General features: G+C 46.9%; 1 protein-coding gene across 6 annotated transcripts; it reads right to left on the bottom strand.

Annotated features, from left to right (window-relative positions):
• Positions 1–344: 344 nt before the first annotated feature.
• Positions 345–26,948, bottom strand: HEPH (hephaestin). 6 transcript variants are annotated; one of them, XM_056359310.1, is made up of 21 exons: positions 26,798–26,948; positions 23,872–24,068; positions 21,374–21,618; positions 20,452–20,664; positions 19,712–19,891; positions 19,077–19,331; positions 18,312–18,480; positions 16,963–17,102; positions 13,883–14,014; positions 13,124–13,335; positions 11,319–11,469; positions 10,779–10,991; positions 9,768–9,978; positions 9,363–9,502; positions 8,334–8,465; positions 7,262–7,368; positions 6,286–6,511; positions 4,704–4,843; positions 4,183–4,345; positions 3,007–3,039; positions 345–1,466 (listed from the first exon to the last, which is right to left on the bottom strand). In XM_056359310.1, exons 2-21 carry the CDS (start codon positions 24,030–24,032, stop codon positions 1,222–1,224), a joined length of 3,468 nt encoding a protein of 1,155 aa, XP_056215285.1. In that variant the 5' UTR covers positions 24,033–24,068; positions 26,798–26,948; the 3' UTR covers positions 345–1,221. The 6 variants fall into 6 exon arrangements, with proteins under 6 accessions (XP_056215285.1, XP_056215287.1, XP_056215286.1 ...); XM_056359312.1 differs by having other exon boundaries at positions 21,374–21,615; XM_056359311.1 differs by having other exon boundaries at positions 26,607–26,934.
• Between the last annotated feature and the right edge of the window lies 1 nt (position 26,949).

The following is a 26,949-nucleotide window of genomic DNA, read 5'->3' as shown; positions in this document are numbered from 1 at the left end:
ATTTATTTATCAGCACAGGCTTCTCCATCTCTAACACCCATGACTCTGTGCTATCTAAAAGGCAAGGGTCCCCTTAGTACAATCCCTCATTACAGCAAGCCACATTCTCAAGCCACACTACCTCACACTCCACAGACTGCAGCTAATTTGCTCCATACTGCTGAATTCCACCTGAACTTCAGCTTTCTCCTTCACTGTTGCCACATTTGCCCAGACAAAACTGCCATTGCACCACGATGGGGGAAGCAGTCCCTGCCTTTTTCTGTCCCAATGGTAAACTCCAGCTCACACAGGACTGCATCCTTGGCTTGGCTCACAGCAGTAACACAGCAACAGCTCAGCTCTAGTGATAACTTCAATAAAATTTATTTGAAAGAAAGAGCAAACCACACCACAGATCACCACAGCATCCTTGACCCTGTTGCAGAAGGAGCTGCACAGGTGCTGAGTGAGGTACAGCCCTTCACACACACAGACTGAACTGCAGTGCAGGGAAGTTACGAGGACACTCTGCAGCACTTGGAAAACCTCCTAGCACAAGACACAAGATGTCCAATATCAAAGCACATTGCCTGGGGTGCAGAGAGCAGAAGGATGTGTCACAGCAAGGCTGATGGTGAGGCAACAACAGCCGTTGTCATGGTCCTTGATTGAGCTCTCACACCATGACATGTACAGCCCTGAATTTGTGTCTGTCCTATTACTCATCAAAAACAGCAATTCAAATCTAAAATAACATTTTCTTTTCTGTATTCACAACTGATTCACAAAAATGAGAAGATTATCTTTCCCCTTTAAGATTAATGATTTTAAAGGCTCACAGTTTCTTGGGAGACAATTCCCAACTCTGCTCTAGCAATGGAGCAAGACTGGAATCTGGCCTAAGCTAGTCTGCTGAGAAAGACCAAGTGGAGTTTTTCCTGGAGAGAAGAAAATAGAGTAAGTATCTCCTCTATCTCAGGGAACAGGAGTATTTTTAGAAGGACCTTTTTACTCTTGTTACTTGTCTTCAGACAGTTCAAAGGCTCCTTGGATCTTTCCTGGATGGATTTTTCCTTTACAGGGTGCTGAGGAGGACATATGAAGAGGTCAGTGCTCCAGCCTTCCCTCGTCAACTTCTAGAATTACAGTGTATGACTGAAATGACGCCGCCAAATCTTTGCTGTAGACAGTAATCCAGCCTCTGCTCCAAGCACACAGCCCAAAGTTTGTACATGGCTTTTATAGCTCTGAATTCTTTTTAGACATGAGTTTGAATCCGTCATCCAGGATGGACCTCCGATTGCGTCTTAACTTCTTTTGTCTCTCGAGATAGACAACTACTCCCAGGAGGAAGCAGGCGACCAGCAACAGCACTATTCCTGCAACAGCTAGAGTGATGACTGTGGCCTCAATCTGCCCTGGAGCCAACTTAGCTCCAAAAAGCATGATTTTCTGGGACTCATCCTTATCCTCAGGTAGCAACTCTGAGAAACAAACAAAAAGACAGTTCCAATGAAAGCCAGAAATACCACAACTGAAATGTTCCAAGAAATAAAAAGGGAGTCATAGAAAGACCTAATGCAATGAAAGCAAGTCAAAGGAGACCCAGCCACCATGCAGTAACAGATCCTCATCCCTGAGGTCACACAGAAATTTGAGAATGAATGGTTCTTTCCCTGAGCCATTCCATCCCAGGACCTCACCATGTCTCACAGGTATTCAGCCCAATCAGGAAGGCAAATTGAGGCTGTATGAGGAATCAGTGGCTGGGCTTGGAACAGAATGGAGATGAAAATGTGCATCTGGACCAGAGCTGCTCTGAGCTCCCCACACATGGCTGTTGTCCTAATCATCACTTTTTAGAGTGCACTTGCTCAGTCATGCCAGTGGCGAGTCACTTAAGATCCTGAGCTCTCTTGTATTTCCACACAGAGGCAGCAGCAAGCTCTTGAGAGAAGTGGCTATTTGCACAGGTAACAACTGTTCATCAAGGCTTTTGCCTGGTAAGCATATACAGGTTGATGCCCGAGTGTGGTATAAAACCAAATTATTTAATATTGTCACTACTGCTCCAAGACATTTCCTACTCTTCTTTACACTCATTTTGAGTGACAAAAACATCACAGGGAAGGAAATGACTAAAGTATCAGTAGAGAAAGACTGAAGACTTGTAAGGCTGTCTTTTCATCTGGCCCAAGCTGGCTCTGAAATCAGCTCAGCTGGATTTATTCACAGCAGCTGAAGGAGTTGTGGAAAAAGATGAAAAATCAGAAAATAGATCACCACCATAAACTATTCTGACTTTTACCCCAGAAAACTTTAAAGGGTTCTTATCTATTACTCCCCTTCTCCTTGATGCTGCTCAACCAAGTATCTTCTCACATCTGTTCTTTAAAATATCTGAAAGACCCAGGGCACGTGCTTAGGCTCTTTTCTTGGGGCAAGAACAGACCAGAAGGCAAATGTGCTTGTTTGCATGCTAACTGAGCTCCTTTAACTAGTAATGGTGAATGTTGAAATTCCTTAAACCACAGTCACTGACAGTCCAGGAAGGGAGGACAACTAATCTAAGACGCCCCTTGGGTTTTGAAAGGGAGAAGAAAAGTCTCCTCCTTTGCAATGCCATCCTTTAAAACCCTCTGAATCTCTGCCAGTTTCTAAGCTTGCACTCTCCTCTGAAGATGAATCCTTCCATCCATCCATAGCACATCTAACAGGATGCAAGACCACTAAACTTTTTCATCTAACATGGTCAAACAAGCCCAACAAGTGCAGCTTCCTTATTCTTATCATCAGAGCACAGACATTTGGAGGACAGAAACTAAACTGGAACCCTCCCTGTTATCCATCGGCAGCCAGGCCTCAGACTGACCCGCTGGCCAGCCTGGGAGGGGAGAGGCTGTAAGCAGCATTGATGCTCCTCCCTTCTCCTACAGATCTGAATCACCCTGCTGAGCAGAGATCTCCCTCCCTCCTCCGCCTCACACACACAGACAGTATTTAGCAGGGCAACACACACTGTACCTGCACTGTAGTGTATGACTTCAGGCTCTGGCTCTGAAAGGAAAGAAAAAGGGGGTGAGAAAGTGTTGGGCTGAACAGGTAAAGTCCAGAACATGGCACATTTGGCAAGGATCAGATCCAGAGGCAGCATTGTTTTCCAGGGTTTGCAGGTTTTCTTTTCTCCTGTCAATGCTTTCACTCTCCACATTACATCAAGAGTGGTTTTGTATTACCTGCTTCAAAAGCAGGCCCACTTCTGCTGCACAACCCTTTATGGCTTTCAAAGAAAAGCACAAAGTCTCTGAGCACGTGGTGGGCTGACGTGGCTGGCAGGGTTGCTCGCTCACCCCTCAGTGGGATGGGGGAGGCAATCAGAAGGGCAAAAGCAAGGAAAAAACGTGTGCGTTGAGCTAAAAACAATTTAATAAGTGAAGGGAAGGGGGAACAAACCCAAAACAAAACCCCCAAAAAACCCAAGTGACGCAAAAGCAATCAGTAGCCACCAGCAGACCAACGCCCAGGGAGTCCCTGAGTGACAGCTACTTTGGAAAAAGTCCCCCCCTATTTTTATTGCTGAGTATGATGTTATATGACATGGAATATCCCTTGGTCAGTTCAGGTCAGCTGTGTCCCTCCCCTGCCTCTTGCCCACCCCAACCCACAAGTGAGAAACATAGACCTTGATGTTGTGCAAGCACTGTTCACCAACAGCTAAACACTGCTATTATCAATTCTGTTTTGGTAACAAATCTAAAATACAGCACCATACGGGCTTCTAAGAAGAAAATTAACTCCATGGCAGCCAAACCCAGCATGGAATGTCACTCACCTCTGAGCAAGTTTCCTGGTGAAATGAGAAGCCTTAGGATGTGCATTTAGATTGCAGGTAATATTCTTTGTAAGAAAAGTTACTAGCTGATGACTGAACATTGTTTCTCAGATACAAGCTAAAATGAAACTCATAATAATAATGTAGGCAAAGTAAACCCCAGAAACCAATTTGTTATTAATTCCAGCTGCAGGTATTACCATATTCAAAGGGAACAACTTCAATTAGTAGTAGTTATCTGCTCAATTAAATGGCTACTTACAGTATGTAAAAGAGGTGTAAGTATGATGCAAACACTCAGAATTTAGCAGCAGTAGTAGAAAGTGCTGTTAGATGTTTTATGGTAGCAATCAGTGACAGCTCCTTACCTGGTCTAGGCAAGACTGTGAAGAGTATCTCCATACCAGCATGAATATGATCAGAGACATGACAGTGAAGCAGCCACGTACCAGGGTTCCCAACCAACATCTCCACCATCTCAAAGGTCCCAGGGAACAGATCCACAACATCTGCTCTGTAGCTTTTCCCGTTCTGTCAAAGGGAAGGGAGCCTGTCAGCCTGCAGTGCTCTGTGCATCTTTTCAGAAAGAAAATCCTGTCAGTGTCACTGGAGGCCACTACTGCAGTTTTTAAAGCTCAAAAAAAAAAAAAAAGATTTCAAAGAGCAGCTCCAGGGCTGTAGCTGGGAAAGCAAACACACTCTTGTAATCTCTAATCCTAAAAAGGGTTAATCTAGACAGCACAGTACAGAGGCTCAGTGGGTCAGATTCGGATGTGTAAAATCACATCCCTTTCCTAACTGGGTGAAGGCACTGTAAAGACATTCAAGAATTCAAGTCCATCGGAGTCAGTGGTCAGCCTCTGCTTTATCAGCAGCAGGATATTCTTACCTTGTATATGAAGGTCTCAGCATGAAAATGGACTGTGTGGACATCAACCTCCTGACCCAATCCCAGCAGGTACCAGTTTACCCACTCTCCCTGGAACATGGTCAGCCCAGGCAAGTTCGCATAAAGCCTCCCATTGATCGCTGTGCAGAAAGTAACATACAGGGAGAGTAGAAAAGGCTGTTACTGAAATGGTAAACATGCTGAACCATCTCAGAGGAAGAACATGCAGGGCAAATTAGACGCTACAAAGCTCACACAACACCAGTGCATCAGCAGTCCCCATATGACAGTCCCCCAAAAGTTTGCCAGTCTCTCTCCAGCTCAACTGCTTATCCGCTCTGTTAACAGATAGCAAAAGACTTGCATCCAAGCCATGCTGTAGCTCAGCTCAAATAAATCTCAAAAACTACCCTTTGATGAAAACCTGCAGTCAGTCAGCACAGGTGGTTGCTTCTACAAGTCAAGATGCATAAAACCAGCCTTCTTAGCCCTACAATAGGGAAATACATATCTATATACACATAAACCTTTGAACAATTTCCTTGCTGAACAATCAAAACGGGTAAATCCTGCCAAAGGGCAACCCTGTCATTCTATGTCTCATGCTGGCTGCACTCATTACACTCTGATCACTGATAAAATCACTACATGGCAGGACTTTATTTCACAATTAGCACAGCCAGAAGGAAATGCAGAAAAGGGACTAAACAGTGAGTGAGCTGATTGCAATGGCACATACATGGAAGCTTTCACACTCTGGTGACAACAGAGGGAATAAAGCTGAAAGAGACATGATCTGAGGGCAGCAACACCCGTGTTTTACTCCCTTATCTGCCATAGGCACTTCATGTAGCCAAAAACAAGCATTCAACTTCAGCACATTGGTTTTGCTAGCTATAATATTGGTTAACAATTATAACTTCATGGACAAGTACAGCTGGAGATTCTTTATATCACCTGTACAAAACCAGTAGTAATAACAGTACACAACGCATTCTTGTCTCCACAACTGCCAAGGGACTTGTTCTGCTGAGAATATTTAAATAGATCCAGATAATAGTATGGAGAAAAATAATCATAAATAACATATTAATTTAGAAAAGTGTGCTCACCCTCCTATGGTAGAAATAGCTTTTTGGTAATCAGCTAAAACAATTGAGCCATGTATTGCAGCCACATAGTTCAGCCAATTAATTTGAGATCTAACATATTCTAACGGTCCCAACACAAACAATGAAATTAATCTGACAAGTTAATTTCACATTTTATTTCTTGCCCTGAGTTACTCAGACACATCCGAGAATAACCTCTCTAATCTGTATCTTGCTATTCCTCCCAACAGGGACAGCCATAACTATTAGCCTTCATTGTAGATCAAAGATTTGTGCTGCATACATGCTGCAATACGGAGAACAGAAGACAGCTTAATTCTGTTTGTGCCACTGACAACAGGAAAGGATGAGGGCATTCACTAGAAGTCAGGCTCCTGGCTTTTGGGTGAATGACTACTTATAGACATCACAGAGTCAACATCAACTTTGCATAGAGAGTAATGGGTCCTCAGGTACCTAAAAGGCATTACCATGCATTTTGTTGCTTTCCACAAATTTGTCATCCAGCAGGTTGATGTCCTTGTGATTTCCCTTACTGTAATGTTCCACATTCTCCTCCAAGTACCAAGACTTATTTTCATCAAAAACCAGGAAGAGCAGAGCAAACTCCCTCTTTACATCCTTTCTGATCCCATTGGACTGCAGTGCCCCTCTCCGGCAGACCTTCAGGGGTCCAATCAGACCGCTGTACATATCCTAATCAGAATGAAGGAAAAAAATAATCTCTGAGGCAAAGATCTTCTAATCCTCTCTTTTGTATGCAGCTCTTTGCCTTTCAGCAACTGTATTTTCTGTTCCCTGTATCAGCCCTCTTAAAACAAATGGTGCTACTGTGCAAGTATTCTCACTTGAACATCAGCAACCAAAGCACAAGAACAGAGACTATACATGCTTGTATGAATGCAAATCCAAAAGTCATAAATATGAATGGATCTGTGACTGCAAAAACATCTGCAAACATCTGCAACTTGAGATAAAAAGGGAAGGATCTCTGGGTTGAATGTGATTGTTTATTGCAGGATCCTCCAAGGTTGTTTCCCTGTGAAATCAATGCTATGACAACTGATTCTAGCAATGCTCAAATCTTCCTGCTTTATCCGTGGGGCCTAATTTTGGGAATTTTGGATAATTTCTGCCTTTCTAGTTTAGCCCTATGGCTCTCACCAGTAGAAACCATGACTGACTGGGAGATGTTCTCAATATCCTGCAAGTAACTGAAGGAAGGCTATTGTCAATGCAACAGTGGAATTGTTTTATGAAGGCTTGTGTTAGGAAAAAATAAGGACAAACATCCACACAAATCTGGAGGATTTCCTCTCCCATTAGAGTGTCGGACTGCTACCTTTCAGCTGGACCAATCCCTGAATTATATTCAGCTCACATTGTTTTCTGGAGGGCATTAAAAATGGCCTAATTGGGCTTTTCTGGTTCTAACTTCTATTTTACCTTTACTGGGTCCACCGTGGAGTAGTAGATCCAAGGAACACAGGCTGAATCATTTGGCCCTGGACCAGCTCTCTCAGGAACTTCCCATCGGTAGGTCACAATGTTGCCTGTGCGACAGAGAAGCACCACTAACACCAGTGTGATACACACACTTGCCGGTCTGCTGAGCAGCATGCAAAGCAAGACAAAACAAGACCTTGTCTCCAAAGTGCAAATTCAATTCTGCTTGCGTCAGACATTGCATCTTCTTTCCCCAAACACTCAAAGAGCAGGATGGAAGCTCCCCTTTCACAAGCAAAGCAGAGGGGTCACAGGATGCACATACTATCTGGTATCAGCACAACTGTTTTATCTGCCATCTCTGAAGGTGGACCTGACCAAGGAAGTTCCACCTCTTCAGTACAGATGGAGCTTGATGATCTTTCCTCTTTGAGGTATATCTATGATGCTCATTCAATTTGTTTTCAAAATTAATATTTTGCACATTAGCAATACGTGTCAAAGACAGGGCCCAACTGAAAACCTGTTTGTTGCTTAGACAGCCTGTGCAAGTTGAAGGGGACCAAAAATCACAGTCCAGATGCCAATTTCTGTAAAACAGAGCTATGATTTCAGTCAGAATCCTGGCATTCCTCCTATTCTGTACTATTTTCATGCCATTGTGCACATCACAAAAAAAGCATAGGTCCCAAAGAAGAGGGGCAGGCTTCCTCCACCATGGGCAGTCAGCCCAGAGCTACCAAGGACTGACTGAGATGTGAACTGCCACCACCTCTCTTCTTCCTGCAGACAGGCCACACTCAGTCAAGGAGAAAAAAGCTGCACACAGAAAAGTTTGTGCTACACTTATCCTAGAAGTCAGAGCCGAGTATGAACTTCCAGGGCTGCCAATTCCCACACAAATGATACCATTAAAACCATGGTGAACCTGAAAGACCAGTTATTGTTAAGTTCCAGTTCTCTACCATAAGAAAACAAGTACTTTAAGCCTACTTAAGGAAACAGTCTAGCTACAGGGTAAAATTAGCTTCATAAGCCCATACAGGCATACAGCTGGAGACCAGTGACTTACCAGGGTTTGCTACTTGCAGCTGTCCTGCCTCTCTCTCCAGCACCCCATGTGCATGAACAGAGTAGGGCCGAGTGGCGTTGTTCTTAAACACAATGTTGAGAATATCTCCTACTTCTGCCCACAGAAAAGGACCTTGAGATAGGAAGAATGTACTCTGAGACAAGCAAAATCCATCAACTTATCTCCTGAGGATATTCCCACCTCTCTCTCAACATCCTCTCACCACAATATATTCCCTTATAATATTTATGATGTTCCCCTCCCTCTTCTGGACCTTATCTCTACCCCACAAAAAGAACTGGAGGACAGTCCCAACTCAAGCAAGTGTTAGAAAACCAGACTGAGTTTCACAATGAGGTAAATGAAGGTTGTTATGCATTTTTAACTGTGCCCAGTACATCTAAGGCTTGATTTCTGAATACCACTATGCTAAACTCCGTATCTTGATCATTCCTTGCTGCTGGTTTCACAAAACACAGTAATATTCAATCTGGTCTGACAGCATCACAAATCGGAGCTGCAGCCTATTTTGAAGAGCATATACTGCCTCAGCCTTGCTGCTTTGCACCATAGTCCTGGGTTCATAACAGAGCTGTGCCTCCACAGACTTCCATCAGTCATCATAATGGGCTCCCCCACTTCCCAAGGCCTGCCTCCTTTTGCCCCAAAAGCATTTCTCTCACAGATTTTCACCTACATCTCTCAGACTGCCCTCTAGAAATCAGCAGTTCTACAGTCAGAGAAATGCAGACGTGAAAAATGCTTTGTCTGAGACAAAAGAAAACTAGTGCAAAGGCAGGCATGAGCAGCCAGCCTTTACTACAAGCTGTGTTCAGGGCTCTCTTCACTGCTGTCTCCAAAGCTGGCAGATGTGGATAGAAGACAGTCCAAGTTTCTCCTCGCTTGCAAACACACCAGATGCCTAATATCTAGGAGGCCTTCAGATTACAGCCCTTAGCCACTGAAGCTCTACAGTCCAAGTCCCACGGCTGTGTGAGTGGAAGATGTACCCTCTGCACGTATCCTTACCTAGTATCCCTAGGTGTTCATCACCATTTATCCTGTCCTTGGGGGTCTGGAAAGTACCGTCGGTGTACTCCCTGTAAACTGCTTTCTTGTACCTGGAGCCAAGCAGTCCGTTCTCATTGCTCAAAAATACATCGGCGTAGCTGAGAAATGCAGAATAGGTGCTGAGATACCCAAAAGCTCATGAGGAATAAACATCTAACTTGTGGCAGGGGTTCACTAGTTGAACGGGTTTCCCAGAGACCTGCCCTGGCTGCACAGGTGGGCACAGTGGTGCTGCAGCTCCATCAGCAGCACCTCCAGCAGGATCATGTGCACCAGGTCACAAGATGGCCAAGATACCCAATAGGCTTCACCAAGGTCTACTGAGAAACTCTGCCAACGGCTTCCCCAGAAGATGGGCACTACCTCTTTGCAGAATGGTTGTGCCGTTCCCTCTCCCAGCTTCGGTCAGGCATGTAGTCCCACACCACCTCCTCTGCCACAATGTAGTATGTCCGCACCCTCTTGTACTGAGGGGCAGGTGCAGGAGCCCTTTTTCCACACTTGGAAACGGAATAGTGTTCCCTCATCCCAGCCTGGTAGTGATTGCTTGTCTGGCAGTAGATCTCAAAAATCCCTGAGGGAGGCAGCACAAACAAGGAAATCGGTTACTGTTAAAGGTTCTAGGAAACAGCTGCTTGCCATGCAGCACTTGTGACTTGGCAGGCTTCAGTATGTGTGTTTGTGTATCTATGCGTTTGTTTAGGGAGCTTGGTTGCCACAGGCCAAGATTAAAAGGGGTTGTTAAGAGAAATGAAGCAGGAATAGCACAAAAAAGTCCTACACAAAAACCATCTCTGTAGTCTTTCTTCTGCAATAACCAGCTTGAAACCAATAAAATGATATAACTGTGCTACCACTGCTGAGATGCTGATTAAGTAAAAGATCTAGCCTGCAAATGCTGAAGGGGAGGAGACAACTAGCAGCTGAGTCAGTCCATCACATTGTGTGATGACGACACAGTATTGTGTGCCTGTCCTGCAAACTGGGAAGACTGGGGCCTGTCAAACATGAATCTCTTCAAGCCATGGACAGGGGAATTAAGCTCTGGCAACTGTCTGCTACTTCATTCTAAAATACATATTTGCATGTTTCTATAGGTCACAAGCAGCAATGTCCATCGGGGCTGTTACTACAAATATTTAATAGAAAGTGTCAGCCGAGAGAATCAGTCTGGGACAGTATCCTTTTATCTCCTGTTCTTCTCCAGAATCAGATGCAAATATAGGAGCTGTGACCTTGTAAATGGGACCAAACAGGATGTTAAAGCACAGCTCACCCAGTGAGAGTTTACACTGTGCTTAAGAATCAGCCACAGGAGCAAATACTACAAAGAGAGACTTTTCCTGCTGCTACGTTAGATGTGCAGGCACTTACCATTGTTATCAGGTTGCATGAATGCAGTAGCAAATGTGTGAGGGAACAGGTTTACTGAATCTGTCCGCATCCCATTCATCTGCAGGGTATTTCCCTGAAACACAGCTCCATGAACATCTGCTTCACTGCCCAAGCCCAGAAGGTGCCAGGACACATTGTCTCCTTCACACACATTCAGCCCAGGCAAGTTACCAAACATGAGTCCATTGATAGCTGCAAAGGAGAGAACAATTAACTCTCTGCAGGTAGGCACCAGCCAAGAGATTCATTTTGCGCATACATTTTGACAGGGCAGGCCTGTCAGTGGAGATGCAGCTTGCTTGTAATTCACCCCCGAATATACTCAGAACATGCTTCCTGAGACAGCTGCGCTTCTTGTCCCACATCCATCCCACACCCCAGCCACTGCCCCCAGCCTCACCAGATTTCAGGCCAATACAACACAGCCATTCCAGCTTCCCAGCTCAATCTTTAGGTGAAAAACTGCCCCATGTCCTGCAGGTGCATTCCTGCTATATGCAGAACAGCATCAGGCCATACCATGCATCCTGTTTGATTCCTCGAAGCCATCATCCTTTTTCACAGAAGTCTCTTCCATCCTCAAATAGTACCTTATGTTTGCATTTAAATACCAGCTGAGGTTCTCATCAAACACGCTGAAGAGAAGGTAAAATTCTTTGTCGATCCCTTTCTATAATTACAATGATGGCTGTTAATTTTTAAAATGCACCAGTTAACTATCCTTACAGTTAAATCTATTTTGCCCAGTTCTCATGTTCCCCTTTATCTTAAAACTTGACTCACTGAAGGCCAGGGCTCCATTCTTTTACTCATGTTGAATGTTCCTCTTTTGTTCCATGAGAGGCACCACTTGTGGTTTTTGTTCCATGATATTTCATGAGTAAAGTGATCAAAATCCAGTCAAGGATATGAAATCATTGCCTCCTTCCCTCACCACCCCTACGCTAAGGTGCAGGTTTCACCGCCTGTCCAAGCCAGAGCTGAGATCAGAGCCCAGCCCACGAGACAGGCTGATGACTGTGTTCCACCCTTCTTTCTCCTATCACAGGCCTGGATTGGGAATTTTTTTGTTAGCCTAAATCCTTGAGAATGTTAATTCTCTTAAGAAACACATTCCAAAGCCTGGTGTGTTTCCCACTAGAAGATCACTGGTGCTGTCCAGACTCTTGCTCTGGCATCAGCTTCCTCAGCTGTGCCCAGGATGACAGCCTGCAGTGAGGGCTAAGCCACTCCCAGCCCACAGCACTTGGGTGCACAAGGAGTGGCTGTGCACCTCTCCCAGTTAAGCATTCATTAAAAGGGTTGCCTCAAACTGCAGTCAGAATTGCTGCCCCAGGTAATTTTTTCCCCCATCCTACCTTTACCAACAAGTCTTCCTGTTTTGTTTACATCCTTTCAATATCTGCAAGTGTTTAATTATCACAGCTCCTTCACAGAGTGGCCTGTGTATATTCAGGATCCTCTCTGCTCACATTTCTGCCCTGTGTAACATGCTGATCTCTTCTGCACTCTTAATTTAGCCACATTGTGCCACCACTGTAAGTAAACTCCAGGGAGGTTCTCCTGGCAGCTGTTTTCAGCTGTCAGCCACTCCCTGATCCATACCACAGGCTAGCCAGGATGGCAGCAGGCTGTTTTTCTGCCGCCCACTGTCTTTCACAATAAGGCTCTACTAATCTGTCTTCCACTTCCCCAGCATATTAATTTACTGTCTTCCCTAGACTTACCGCCATGAGTAGACTATCCCTGAGTGAAAGTCCAGGAGGAAGCTCTGGCTGCCCTTCAGATTTCACCTCTCTTTCATCAAAAGCATAAAGACTGACATGCATTTTCACATGCTTTTTTGTAGCCAACTCTGCTTGAAAATGAACTGATCTTGCAGGAGAAATGAGGTTCTCCCAAGCCTCAAAGCACTGTACCACTCAAGCAAACCACCCGTAAGTGAAAATGTCTTTCCAATGTTTTCAAGACTGCATTTAATATTCCACATGCATCTGAAAGCAGCCTGCTATCCAAGTCTCAGGACAAAAGCAACCTATAAAAGTCACACCCTAGATACGGCTGTTCAGTCAAGTTAGAGTTTTAAAGCTGAGCCCAGAAACCATTTTAAAGGGCAGCCCCTGGGAGCCCAGACCACCAGCCTTCCCCATGAGACCCGCGCACCAGCTGTCCTGATGTTAACCTGCCTCGTGGCTTTGATTCGACTCTCCCACACTCATGCTATCGTACGTTTTTCTCATCAGGTTCCCTAACGTTTTCCTGATGCTTCCTTTCTCTACAAGAAAGCAAAGAACCTGATAAAAGTGTGGCGGGAAAACTTTTACCTGTTTGCCGTTGCTGTCCAAAGTGCCGGGCTTGCAGATGACCAGAGGCCCTACTAAGCCCGAACTGGGGTCTTTGATGGGATTTGCAGCTGAGCTGTACATCCAGGTCAAGCAGGGAGGGTCACTGGACGTGGGCCCAACATGCTTCGGCACAGTCCAGCGGTATGTGAAATTGTGTAGTGGCGCAACAGAAACTCCATTCTGGGACAGACCTTTAAAACAGAGGTTGGCATGGTTATTCTCAAGGTCTCTGTGCAAACTTGGTTACGTCTTCTCACAAGCTGCATTCATACTGGGCTTTACTTCATTCATGTCACTAGACTACTGGCATCTTTGAAGTGTGATGTGGGTGTGTTTATAAGGCACACGCTGCCCTCAGTAAAATCCCCCAGTGCCATGGCAGAGATGGGCATGGCAATGGGAAATAGCACAGCAGATCCAGCTGCACCTGGCGAGATGAATGTTGGAAGCACATGGAGTGCACAGGGCACATTCCTCTGTTCATGGGGTCTACAAAAGCTAGAAATGGTCTGAGCTTTGTTTTACAATTTTCATCTGAAAAACAGCACCCTCCAGCACGCTCCCTGGGCACTGATTCAGTGGAAGGTCTCCATCAGTGGGGCCTCAGGCAGCTCATAGGAGCAGTCTGGCTTCCACCCAGCTCCTGAGCACATCCAGTCTTTCCTGGCTGCAGCAGGGGCCATGGAGCTCCTCCACCAGCATGAGCATTGAATCACTCAATAAAAAGGAGCCACAAACCATCATGGTACCGCATCCCTTCCCACGCCTTCCCATAGTACACTCCATGAGGCTGGATGCTGAAAGGCCAGGAGGCTTTGTTAACAAACGTCACCAGGATGGTGTCTCCAACTTCAGCTTTGATCACTGGACCTGCACAAATAGGAGAGAGCACGTCAGCCACAGAGCAACTCCCCAGACGACCAGGCAAACCACCAAAGCCGGGGGGAGCCTAAGACACAGGAGAGGGGGAAGTGCCAGCACTGCCGACAGCCACTCAGCCCTGACAGTGGGAGCAGGGCGCTGAGCAGAATCAACTGAAAGCTTTGGATTTGTGGCAGCAGAGGCTTCAGACCTTCACAGGAGTAACAAAATGGCCAGATGTGCTGAAATGCCCTCAGGAAAGGGCTGTGTCTCTCACAAAGGCTGAGGGGGCCTCAGGTTGAAGGCGTGTGCCTCAGGCAGGCACATAAAGAGGGGTGCAGGATGCCCTAAAGCCCACCACTGTCTGTAGGCCACGGCCGCAGCCAGCCAGAAAGGAGCCATGAGTCTTTAATAAGCCAGTCAGTTCCCACCAGCCTGCAGACCCCCGGGCCCACAGCCCACTCCCAACAGCCATGAGAGGGGATGAGGAAAGCCATGCTGCTGCTTAGCTAAACCAGCAGACCCATGCCTGGATATGCACATCATTTAGGTTGGAAAAGACTTTTGAGATCATCAGGTCCAACCATTAAACCAGCATGGCCAAATCCATCACTAAACCATGTCCCTAGGTGCCTCATCTATGTGTTTAAGCACTTCCAGGGATGGTGATTCCACCCTCTCCGTGGGCAGCCTGTTCCAGTGCTTGACAACCCTTTCAGTGAAGAAATTTCTCCTGATACCCAATCTAAACCTTCCCTGGCGCAACATAAGGCAGTTTCCTCTTGTCCTGTCACTTGTTCCCTGGGAGAAGAGACCAACCCCCAGCCCAGCTCCAGCCCCCTCAGGCAGCTGCAGAGCAATGGGGTCCCCCCCCGAGCCCTGTTTCTCCAGGCTGAGCACCTCCAGGGGCTCTCCACCAGACTGTGCCCAGCCCCTTCCCCAGCTCCATGCCCATGGCTGGACACACTCCAGCCCCTCAGTTTCTGTCCTGTAGTGGGGGGGCCCAGAACTGAACCCCACATTCACGGGGTGGCCCCCCCAGTGCCAGGCACAGGGGTATGGTCACTGCCCTCATCCTGCTGGTCACCTATTTTGGATACAAGCCAGGATGCCGTTGGCCTTCTTGGCCACACTCTTGATGTGCCTCCACATGCTCAGGTTCCCCAGTGGAGAGCACCTGAAAGCCACAGGTAACCATGGTGTCCCCCAGCCCTGCACCCCAGCAACTGCTACCTCGGGGCTTAACATCTCTTTTGCCTGGCACCCCAATTCCTCAGGGGAACCCCAAGCTGAGCCCTTTGTTAATGTACCACTCTCCTTCCACTGCAGGAGAGGGATCACCTCTCTGGCCTGGAGCCATGTCCCTCTCAGCTCCAGCAATTAAGACTTAGGGCTGGACTGCTCCTCACAGTTCAGAGGGACCCCATTAGCCCACTGGTCTACCACAGGGCAATCCCACTGCAACTGTTGCACCAATGAGGCTCCCTCTTCTTCTTCCCCATCTCTCCCATCCTGGATGGCCCAAACTCCATCCCCACTGTTCATTAAACACCTTGGGCAACTGATGTAGGCTGTAAAACCAACAGACTGAGAACAAAAGGCAAGCAACCTGCTGGGTGGTTGGTGGCCTGGATGGGCTACCCACAGTGGCTGGTAAGCACACAGGACTTTGGGCAGCACTGCAGCCAGCCACTGCGAGGGAGAGCACAGGGCAGGCTGCAGGGGCGAGCTGCAGGGTGATGGACAGTAAGGTGCCCACAGCTGGTGTGTCTAACAGCCTCATGAAGAAAAACAACAATGCTAACAGCCGACTACCCAGCCTTCCCCACAGTATAGCTTTGTGTAGTTTAGGGCAAGAATGGGCAGCATAAGCCACCAGTGCATGCCCATGCAGCATGGGCTGTCCACACCATGCCACATCACATTCAGCAGCTCCCTGTTCCAGAGCCTCATATCTCTTCTAGACACCCCAACCACTTCACCAAGTCTGCTTTAATCAGCCAGTTCAAATGAATCCATGTAACTCCAACAGATGTAACTTGTTTATCTGACCAGGGGTTTTAATCAATTAATCCTTCAGTGGTTTGTTTGTCAGTAGAAAATACCTATAATTTCTTTCTGCAAAGTCATATCTAAGTTTTCCCTCAGTCACCTGTTTTTCTGTAAGAATGTGGCTATTCCTGGCAACACTAACCCTTTTATCCACCCCGCCCCCCGACTCCCAAGGTCCAGCAGGATGCTGTCAGCTCATTGTGCTGCATCTCTCCTATGCAAACTCCACCATTTAACTTTTATTTAGCTTCTTATACTTCTTTTTCACTTTTCTCTGCTACTCTCTCCCCCATCTCCCAGTCTGTATTTTACTCCACATGCTCTCTCCCTTCTGTGGCCTCTGCTGGAATAGTTGTTGCTAATTTCTGGTGTTATTAAGTTATTAGTCACTGCTGATGCAAGGAAATTGGACCACACCTATATGCCTCTAACATGCACATCACAGCCTTCACACACAATTTGTTTGCCTCTGCAGACTCCCCGTTTTCTTCTTTCATTCTCCTTCACCACCTTCCCTGTTAGCTATAATAAAGCAAGCAGCTGCTTAGAGGATGAAGCTTTCTGTGAGAAAGTGGGGTTTGTTGCATGCCTTGAAGATGTTCAGTCAAAAAGACATAACCAGGGGCTACTACTGGCCATTTAGCTCTATTTACAAATAAGACACTATGTCCCTCAGCCCTTACTACCAACCTCTGAAAACTGCCCTGGCAGAATAGTGGTTCTATGCTACCTTTCCACATCCTCAGTCTGCTCCCTCACCTTTGGGTGTAACTGCTGCAAAACACCTCCTGTGCCACTCACTGCACCACAAAACGAGAGGACAGTTACAGCTGTCTGGCACTCCTGACATTAGCACTGTTCTCACTGACACTGAAAGAGGATTTGTGTTACTGGATGATTCCTACCAAGTATCCCAAGGTGCTTCTCCTCTTCTGATTGCTGCTTTTCCTCACGGAAGCTCTCATCAGTATACTCCACGTACTTTGCCTTCCAATAGACTCCCCCAATTCGGTAAGTGCTACGCTTGAAAAACTGCTCAGCAGGTCTAAATGCAAAAAGCAAATATCAGGTCATTTCTATGAAAATCAGTCCTGTTATTCTCCTGCTCCCTTCCCCACACCCCTCCCCTTCAGCAGTGCCAGCAACATCTCCAAATCAAGCAGCTTTTCAGACAAGGACAGCATCTCTGGTTTGGAAAAAGCACAGCTTGTCTCTGAAGCTTTTTCATCCCACAGGCTCATCGACCCGTGTGTTCAGGGAGCGCTTCTGACATGCAGCCCTCTCCCAGCTGAAACAGCCAGGTTTGATGGCACTGGTCTGAACAGCATTTCTATAGAAGATGTGCAAAAGAGGGCACTGAACAACAGTGCAGTAAAGCAAAAGGCAGTGCTTAAACACAGTTCAGAGGCCAGGCGACAACTGCAATCATAACTGAAAGAAAACCCCACACAACAGCTGGAAAGAGAGATTTATTTCCTCTGCTACCACCCTCTCCAAACATACAGACAAATGTAATATGCCTTGCAGGAAAGGAAGTTTAGTTACAAGGCCAGCTCACTGGTCTAAGGAGCTTTCAGTTCTAAGGTCTGCAAGAGAGTTGCTGCATGACTTTCAGTAAATTAACCTCTCTGCATTTCTACTTCCCCATCTGAAAGAGGCATATCCTCTCCCAACAGCTTCCCAGGGAAAGGAATGGAGGGAGAGGAACACCTTTGTTTCAGTTACTCAAAATCTGAATGGGGAAACCACTCACCAAGTACTATCACAACCATCTGACATGTGGGATGGAAGGTTGTCATCCAGGTCACTACATCTGATTTCCTAGAAATTGCTTGCTGCAGCAAAGCTACACTGAAGAGTATCTGCAGGCTAGCTCTGCCACCCTGTGTCTTCTGCAAGATGTGCTTTCTTAATGGTTCATCAATCATATGGATCTGTTCCTAGCTCAGGCACAGCAAGCAGAAATGAAACGTGGTGACAAGTGTGGCAGCTCATGTTCTACATAAGCTGGGACTCCTCGCATCTGTGGCTGAGACTACAAAACACAGCATGCTTCCACATGAAGTCCCTTGAGGTACCTAGTACTGCTCTTGGTACAGCCTACCTACAACAGCCCATGCTTCCAGGAGCGATCCACCTTCCCATGGAATGTACTCCATGTGAACTGCAGGCATGTATTTTGGCAAGAAAGAAATTCCATATTTTCCATAGCAGCCCCCCAAATACTGCCCTAGCCCATCAACTGCTGGCTTACCTGCCTGCCTCACTCAGCAGTTTCCCACTGCTTTGGTCGAGCCCTGAAGGTCCATAGTCCCACTGCACTTCCTTTGCAGCTATGTAGTATTTCCGAACTCTCCCTTCCAGGGTGGATGCTGGAGCTTGTCGAGAACAGGGCCGGACTTCATAGAGTGCCCCCATCCCAGCTATCCAAGACATGGCAAAAGACACATGCTTAACACCTCGCAGCCAGTCTGGCTAGGCAATGAACACAGTCCCACCTTCCTTTTCTATCACAGACTGGCTGTTTCTCCTCTGTTGTCTCAAAAGGCACACAGCTGGGAGAAGGGAATTGGGTGGTTTCCCCAGCAAGGAGTTTTTTGCATTAGTGAGCAGAGCCACTTACCTTGCATATTGGATGCTACGGAAGTATGGACAGAAAGCAAACAGAGCCTTCTGCTACTCTCAGATGTACCATACAAGTGCCTCTCAGAGGGACTAGAGCTCTTCAGGCACTGCCTCATCCTAGCTTTCAGCTGTACCAAACTTACTGTCTTCACCACCTATCAACGTGGAACATCACACAATGGTGCAAGTCATCCCCAGTAAGCCTGGCCTGCACATTAATAATCAGTCCACCGCAATTTATAAAGACATATCCCTCCATTCACCTAAGGATGTTTTTAGTGGGAATGCTGCCCAAGGCACTGTCCCCTAACACACTGTACATCACAGGACCACACTGGGGGGGCGGGGGGGGGGAAGCTGCAGGGTGCAGGACATACTCCAGCCTCTGCCTTACCTTGGATGTGATCATTGATCTGACAGCTCAGTAGCCATCTCCCGGGATTACTGGGGATCATGTCTGCTGTAACAAAAGTGGCTGGGAAGAGGCTGGCCACATCTGTCCTATGGCCTCGAATATTGAGTGTTTCTCCATGGAAGTAGGCTGTATGGACATCAATTTCATTGCCCATCCCAAAGAGATGCCATGAAACATAATCCCCAGCACACATCGTCACCTCAGGGAGGTTCCCAAACACATAACCATTAATAGCTGCAAAATCAAGCAAGTCAAAATCAGAGATTAGAAAAGAGCCTTTCAGAGTACAGATACATTTGGAGGATAGACCTAACCAGAAATCCTCCTTCTCTTGTTCTGGAGAGCCCAGCTCCACAATTCACTCCCAAAATTAAGTGTATTCAAAATCTCCAAGCAACTTAACCAAGTCTCACTCAAGCCAAAGATTTATTGTGGTTTACACTTCTTTCTGGAGTTGTTGCACTGTCCCTGTGACACAGTTTAGCATGTGATCTCAGAGCTTGCTATCTCCCGTTTACCCACACAACAGCAGAATGCACATTTCAAGATACCAGACCACAGACACCCCTGGAGTGTCTGGGCAGAGTCAGCAGCTTCACAAAGGTGACACTGACCATGCATTTTGTTGCTGTCTTGGAATTCCTCATCTTCTTTGTCTACAGAGCCCGGATCTGTGCAGAATGATGCTATGTTCTCATCCAGGTACCAGCTTAGGTTCTCATCCACCACACTGAACATCAGAAAGAAATCAATGTCCACATCCTGGCGCCTCTGAGAACTGCCAGTCAGTATTCCTAGGGTGAAAAAGACAAATGAATACTCACCTATGCAGAAAATCAGACATCAGTCAAGGGCTCAACACACCAATAGAAGAGTCACTCTTACCACACAAGTTAGAGACAGATGCTTTCCCCACCATCCTTAGCACAGCTCACTGCAGAGTTCTAGCAAACTCACTTCTCTAATATATCCCTGCTAATACATTTCTCACTCCCAAGCATTTCTGCTGCTGCATGGATGAACTGCAACACCTTCAGTGTTCTTACTCCTGCTGAAATCAAACAGTCCCCCATTTTTTTTTTTTTAAATACACAAACTAGGTCTTGGACAAGATTCCTGCTTTTAATATGGATTCAGACAGCTCTCAAATCAAGATGCCTACAAGCCCACCTGCCCAGCCACTAAGGGATAAAGACAACATAACAACCAGAACACAGGTACTGAGGGCTGCATTTTCCCCTGAAGCTGGGAACTGCCCACCAGAGTATCTTATCCTATCCTTGTTCCAAGTCACCACAAAATCTTCACAGTATGAAACTGCAGCCCTCAGCTGCTTTCTATTTGGAGTTTTTACCTTTTTTACATGTAAGTAATGGCCCAATTAATCCAGATGCAATGTCCTTTGGTGCATCAATGTGAGAGTGGTAAATCCAAGTCAAGCAGTTTGGGTCATCAGCAGTTGGGCTGTGATCTTTAGGGACAGTCCAAGTATAAGTGTAACTCCCTCCTGGGAAAACAGCATCATCCTTCTTCTGATCCTGGGGGGACATATCAGGATACAGGGATCCTAGAACAATTGAGCAATCACAACATCCATTCAACAAAAGCAGAGATGCCCACACACATAATCTTATACTGAGCTGCTCTCACTCAGAGCACTGCACATATACACTTGGGTAGCAAATTTCAAAGTGAGATTCACCATCCCAAGGCTGAAATAGTATTTAATCATCATTCCCTCAAAGAGAAACTGAGGCACAGAGCCATTATAAGGCAACCTGCCCAGTAAATAGTTCAGCACAAAGTCAGAAAGATGATTCCCATTCTGCCTATTGCTACTTTGCCTTCAGCTCTGCAGTGTGCCACAGTCAGCTCTCTACAACTGTCAGCTCTCTTGGGTTGCTTCAAACAGCAGTTCTTTGATCTCATACTTCACCATTCTTGTGAACTCCCTGAAGCTCATCACATTCATGACTTCTACTACAGCACTTCAAAAAATGAATATAGCTCTCTTCCTCCTGCACCTCTCTCCCACTAGCAAGCTTTGGAGGTTCTTCTAAAAATCAAGAAATCTGGGGTGTGTATCATATTGCCCAGGTCAGAAGACTACTCCCAGAGCTGTGAACCTGCCAACCCAACATCAGCTGACTTCACTAAACACCTAAATGCAGTTGCTGGAAAGCTTTCGGCTAACCAAGTCTGTGGCTTTACAGTGCATATACTCCTAAGCTCCCATCAAGAAAAAATTGTCTCCTTTATGGCAGTGGCTCATTTACCTTCAGAGTCCTTTTCATAGAAAACACCATGAGGATGGATTGTATACGGTCGACTAGCAAAATTTTTTAAGTGTACTTTAATGGTATCCCCCACTTCTGCTCGGATGATGGGCCCAAGGAACCCCAGCCAGCCAGGTTTGGGAATCTCAGTGGTGTACGTGGAGTCTGTGTGTTGCTTATAGACAGATTTCTTGTATGTGCTTCCCACCCTGTCTTTCCCAGGATGGAGGAATGTTGAGGCCCTGCTGTTAAATTCAGAAAAGGGAGAGACACCATGAGTCATACATTATATAAAACAGCTGGTCAATAACACAGTAGAGTGACAACAACACACAGCTTTTCCAGGTAAGCCCAAAGGCTTTGGCAGTACAGAGGACCATCTGTGCTCTACCCTAGCATGCTTTAAGTCATGAACTTTCTCCTCCCACTCCTCTGGCTGCTGTGACACAGGTAGCACAGCCCTCTTGAGAAACAGGCAGTACCAGCCATTAGGCTTGTCTGCCTTCCAAGCATGTGAAACAACAGGGAGACATCAGCATGTTACCACCTTGGGTAACGCCTGGGACCACAGCCACAAGTATGGCCAGACACCTGCTGCCACGCACAGCCCCATCCCCAGTTCTCCACAAATAAACAAAGTGCACCCCTGAACTGTGCCATTCCTTGCAAACAAGGAATGGGAAGGATGGTGCCTCCCTGACATTCACATGTGGTTGTCACAGGGAAGACCGAAGCCCTTCTCGTGCCAGCTTCAGCCTTCATTAGGCTTTTAGAAACTTACTTCAACACCTTCATGGCATTCACAACTAAATCACAAGAGGCACGGGGGGGGGGGCAGATCTCCTGAGCTCTCTGGCCAGAATTCACAGTCTAAAAGATGATTTTTCACTTAACAGATTCTGAGTTACTTGTAAAATAGCAGACAAGTCAGGCAGGCACGTACCCAGCACATAACCAGCTTCCAGAGTTAAAACCTCATACAGGTACTAAAGTTCAACTCATGAGCGTATTTGCTCTTTATGACTAATTCTTAACAGATAAAGAGATGAATCATGGTCCAGGCATGAGTGGGACCAGCTAAATGAGAGCTGAGGTTACTCCTCCTACTTGCCCATTACTGTCAATCACTGCACAGTAATACAAGTAGCCCTGAAACAGGCAAACTAAGCGCGTACCGCCAGAAGATGAAAAGTGAAGACCAAAATATTAAGCATTGCCCTTGCCATTCAAAATCGCGAAGGGCTGGGCTCTAGCTATACAATCCCTGCAGCCACTATTAGGCAAGAATGCACAGATAATTCATACTTCATTTTATAGATGTGCCTCTTTTTCCATCCCACATAGTCCATTTCTTCCCCCAAAAAAAACTTCAAGCATTTTTACTATCTCTGTCATTCATATCACCATCACAACTTTTTCTTATTGCTAGCAATTTGGTTTCTACAATCATTGTACAAATAAATCTCATTAGCTAATTGTTTGCTGTGACAGAACAGCTTTTAAATTGCTTTTAAGTTTAATAGCCTTGAATTTAATTTCCTTCTCTTCATGTATTATGAGATACAGCAAACAAAACCCAACGGCATTTGTTATCACTGCAGGAGTCAGTGATAACATCTTCATTAATCTTGAATTCTGGGGGGTTTCCTTTTCTGTGAACTAATTTAAGTCTATTCAGCAGCTTCAGAGAACTAACTTTTCCACACTAAATTGACAGACCTTGATGTTTTTCTGTGAACCCTTCCTACTCCTGCTGCGCTGTTTCTGAAAGGTATGTATAAATCCAAGTGTTATTTATTACAAAGAGGTAAATGACTAAGAACAGGTCAAGAAATACAGGTTATTTGCCAGAGAGAAAATTTGGGGGGCAGCAAGTAGGGGTGGCAGGGAGAAGCACAAATGCCTTTAAAAGGCTTTGGAAAGCTATATAAAAACAACCAAACAACAGCCACCAAAGAAAAAGGTTTGGCATTTTGAAACCTAAAACCAAAACCTGTTTTTGTAGTGACTCAAAGTAATTATTGCAGTTTCCAGATTTACTTTTGCAAAAAAAAACCCCACAAAACATTTTTCAAACAACCCCTAAAATTTCCAGCAGAAAATTCCATTTAAACAAAAACAAGCCAGCTCTGTAAAGTCATTTACATCAAGGCAAAAAGTCATCATGCCCCAGGATACACCAGCTAATCACCAGCTGGAACTAAGAAAAATGAAACCCCAGGGCAGTGTATTGCACAATCTGTTCTATTACAGAGCATTGGTACTTCTCTCTCGAGTACAGGCACTGGATGCTCCACTAAACTGACCATTTATTTTCCCATTGATACAGTTCCTATGTTCCTATCATAAAACAAATTAAATATTAAGCTCAAAGATCAGGCATCTATCAGATCACGTCTCTCACTTGCTTAGATGCCTCAGAATACTTGCATGAAATTACTCACAAAATTCCTATTTTAAGCCAGTACCAGATTCAACTCCGACAGAACTAAACATACAGGTTATGTGCAATGCTCTGGTTAGAGAGTACGTTCTTTCCTGTTGGAGCATAGTTCCAGTCCACCTCATGGATCCCCAGGTAATAGACTCGGGTGACACCTCCAGCAAACAAGGGTCGCAGCACATGGATGTAAAGCAGCAACAACCAAAACAATCCCATCGTAACCTGAAGTGAAGGCACTTTTGGAGGTTACACCTATTTGGGAGAACAGAACAACAAAGGTAATGAAACACAAGTAGAATATGACCAAATGGTTTGAAGGTACTGGACATTCTGAGAGGGTCTGAAGAAATTAGGTAGAAGTCCTATTGGGATCATTATTCAAATATCCAAGAAAGAAATCACTCCCATAACAAAATTAATGCACAAGGTGGGTGAAGATAATGCCTTGCTAATCAGCCCCCAATACAAAACATCCTTATCTCGTAACAGTTTAATTAACCTTTGGTTTTGTCTGTAGTTGTCTTCCAAATGCTTTGCTTCATAGCACTAAGAAGATACTGCTCATTCAGTAAGCTTTCACACCGTAGGAGACAAGGTCAGCAGATTCACAGCAAGCACTATGTTAGCAGAAAAGGCACCTGTACTAAGACCAAAAGGCACTTGGACTAAGTACCTTCCAAACATGCTGTACTATCCTCAGAAGCTATAGTAATAAAGTATTTACTTATTCCAGTCATTAAATTGAGAAGTTGAGACACAGCAACTCTCAACTTGGAAAAACCTTTTTTCCCTCCTTTCTCAAAAAGGGGCTGTAGGGATCTCTCTAAATCCACGATGGTTTTGATCCATCAGCACAGTATAGCCCTGCTCCAGCAGCAAGCCCTTCAGAAGGACCTGTCGCACACCTGAAGCGGCTCAGGCACAGAACAGCCCCCTCCCATGCAGCGCACTACAGAGCAGTGATGATGGCAGTGCTTGCTCTATCCTGCTGCTACACACTGTCTGCTAACCTCACCAACCTCATTCCCCACTACCGCTGCTCCAGGAACCAGTGCTGTTCAGAGAGGTGAAATACCTGCACAGACCAAACTCCATGCTTTGCGACCTCTTTATTGGCACAGAACGAGTGGGAGAGCTGTGCTCATGATCTTTCGCACACACACACCATACTAGCAAACGGCAGCGGTGAGAGCAATGATGAAAGACAGAGCCAGTGGCACCAGCCCTCAGCCTGAAACCTCCCATCCTGCCAGCACACACCCTGCTGGGAAGGGCCACAGGGATGCTTCCAACTCAGCTGAAGCAGCAGCCTTCTTGTCAACGTAGGTCAAAGTACATAGGAGCAGTTTTCCAGGGAAAGCACACCCAGCCTCAGGGACTGGTTGCCGCTGAGCCCTGGGGGTCAGTGCAGGCTAATCTTTATGTTCTCTTACATTGACAGGTTTTGTAAGCAACACCAAATCCTAGAAAAGGACAAAGCTTAGACTTTATACCAAGGGCGAACAGTGAATCTTAAAGTTGGTTGTGAAAACTGCCTACTGAGACAAATTAGATAAATCAGACAAAACCAGAAGTCATGGCAATCTAAATGCCTTGTGAACATGCTCTGGTGTTGAAAAGAAGTCTTTGGGACAGCCTTATGGAGGCTTTACAAAAGTTCCTGTCCGGACCTCAGGCTAGAGGTGGATCACAACATTACATGTACCTCTGCAGCAATTTTAGGGAACGGCAAAACATCACTCAAGGAAGGCTCAACAGGCTAGACTAATCCCACTCACACATTCTCTTCACAGACTAACGCCATTTAGTTACTCTACTAGTGCAAGATGAAGGAAATCAAGTTTAAATTATTTTCCAAAAAGTCAGTTTTTCTTTGAAATATCACAGAATGGTCAGGGTTGGAAGGGACATCATCAAGAAATATATGGCTTGATTAAGGAAAAAAAGGAAAAAACCCAAACCCCAAACTCTGTACTACATTCGTCCCTGAACCTTAGTACTCTATAGCAGAATCCTCACTCCCAAGACTCGCCTTTGCCGATTCACTGCCAGCACAGGAATTGCGAAAGCAGCGCTGCAGGACGGGGAAGATGCAAATGAGTGAGACACAAGGGACCAACAGGAGACCCCACCTCTGACCACCCCTCCAGGCCCACAAAACCCCTCAGTGCCACCCTCTCAGAACTTAGTTCCTCCCTGTTGGGCTTTTTTAATACATATATATATATTTTTTTTACACGGCTTAATAGTTCCTTTGACTAACCAGCTTCCATGTTACCAAGGCAGACAGGCTGAGGGGCGGGTTCTTGCCCGACCCCTGACTCCAGGCGAACCACTGCCCAAGAAAGAGGGGAGCAAAGTGCTGGGGGGGGGGGGAAAGCACGGCCCCCCACCTGCCCCACCTCACCCGGCCCCCTGCCCGTCCTCCCCCGCACCTGCCCCCCCCCCCCCTCACCCGGCCCCCTGCCCGTCTTTCCCCTCACTTGCCGAGCGGGGCCGCAGCCGGCGGGCATCCCCGGCGCGGGAGCTGCAGGGCCGGGACGCACAGGTGCCCGGGGGACAAAGTCTGGGCTGCAGAAAGGGCCGGCGCGGCCCCGCCCGCTGCCCCCGCCCCGGTCGCCCCCACTCCAGGGCCCAGCACCGCCCACCCCCCCCCCGCCCGCCCCGGGCGACCCCGCCCCGGGCGCCCCCGCTCCAGGGCCCGGCGACACCCCAGCCCCATGCGCCCCCGCTCCAGGGCCCGGCGCCCACCCCCACCGCCCGCGGGGACTGGGCCGCCCCGCCACACACCTGCAGGCCGCGCACACGAAGCCCGGGCCGCGAGACACCCACCAGGGCCTCCCACGGCGCGCGCCTGCCCGGCCTAGCCCCGAGCTCAGCGCCCCGTGGCCTGCCCGGGCGGGGACTCAGCCCCCCGGTACGGTGAGCCCTGGCAGCGCGGGGCAGTGCCGGAGCTGCGGCACGTGGGTGCCGGCACCTACCGACGGGGCGGCTAGGGCGGGACGCGGGCTCTCCCCAGGGACACAGCAGGCGCGGCGTCGCGCGGCGGCCCCTTTAAGGGCGCCCGGCGGTGTCACGGGGCCGCGCTCCCCGGGGAGCACAACAACAGTCACGCTCGCAGTCGCCGGGCCGG

Source organism: Falco biarmicus, chromosome 14 (assembly GCF_023638135.1).
Source record: "Falco biarmicus isolate bFalBia1 chromosome 14, bFalBia1.pri, whole genome shotgun sequence".
NCBI classification, from domain to species: domain Eukaryota; kingdom Metazoa; phylum Chordata; class Aves; order Falconiformes; family Falconidae; genus Falco; species Falco biarmicus.
This window is presented reverse-complemented; position numbering and strand designations above follow the sequence as displayed.

Coding starts and splice junctions, on each gene's coding strand:
- HEPH (XM_056359310.1), bottom strand. CDS start 24,032: ATGGGATTGTTTTGGTTGTTGCTGCTTTACATCCATGTGCTGCGACCC. Junction 11,470..13,123: donor TGGACAGCAACGGCAAACAG/GTAAAAGTTTTC, acceptor TTGTAATTATAG/AAAGGGATCGACAAAGAATT. Junction 8,466..9,362: donor TGAACACCTAGGGATACTAG/GTAAGGATACGT, acceptor TCCTATCTCAAG/GTCCTTTTCTGTGGGCAGAA.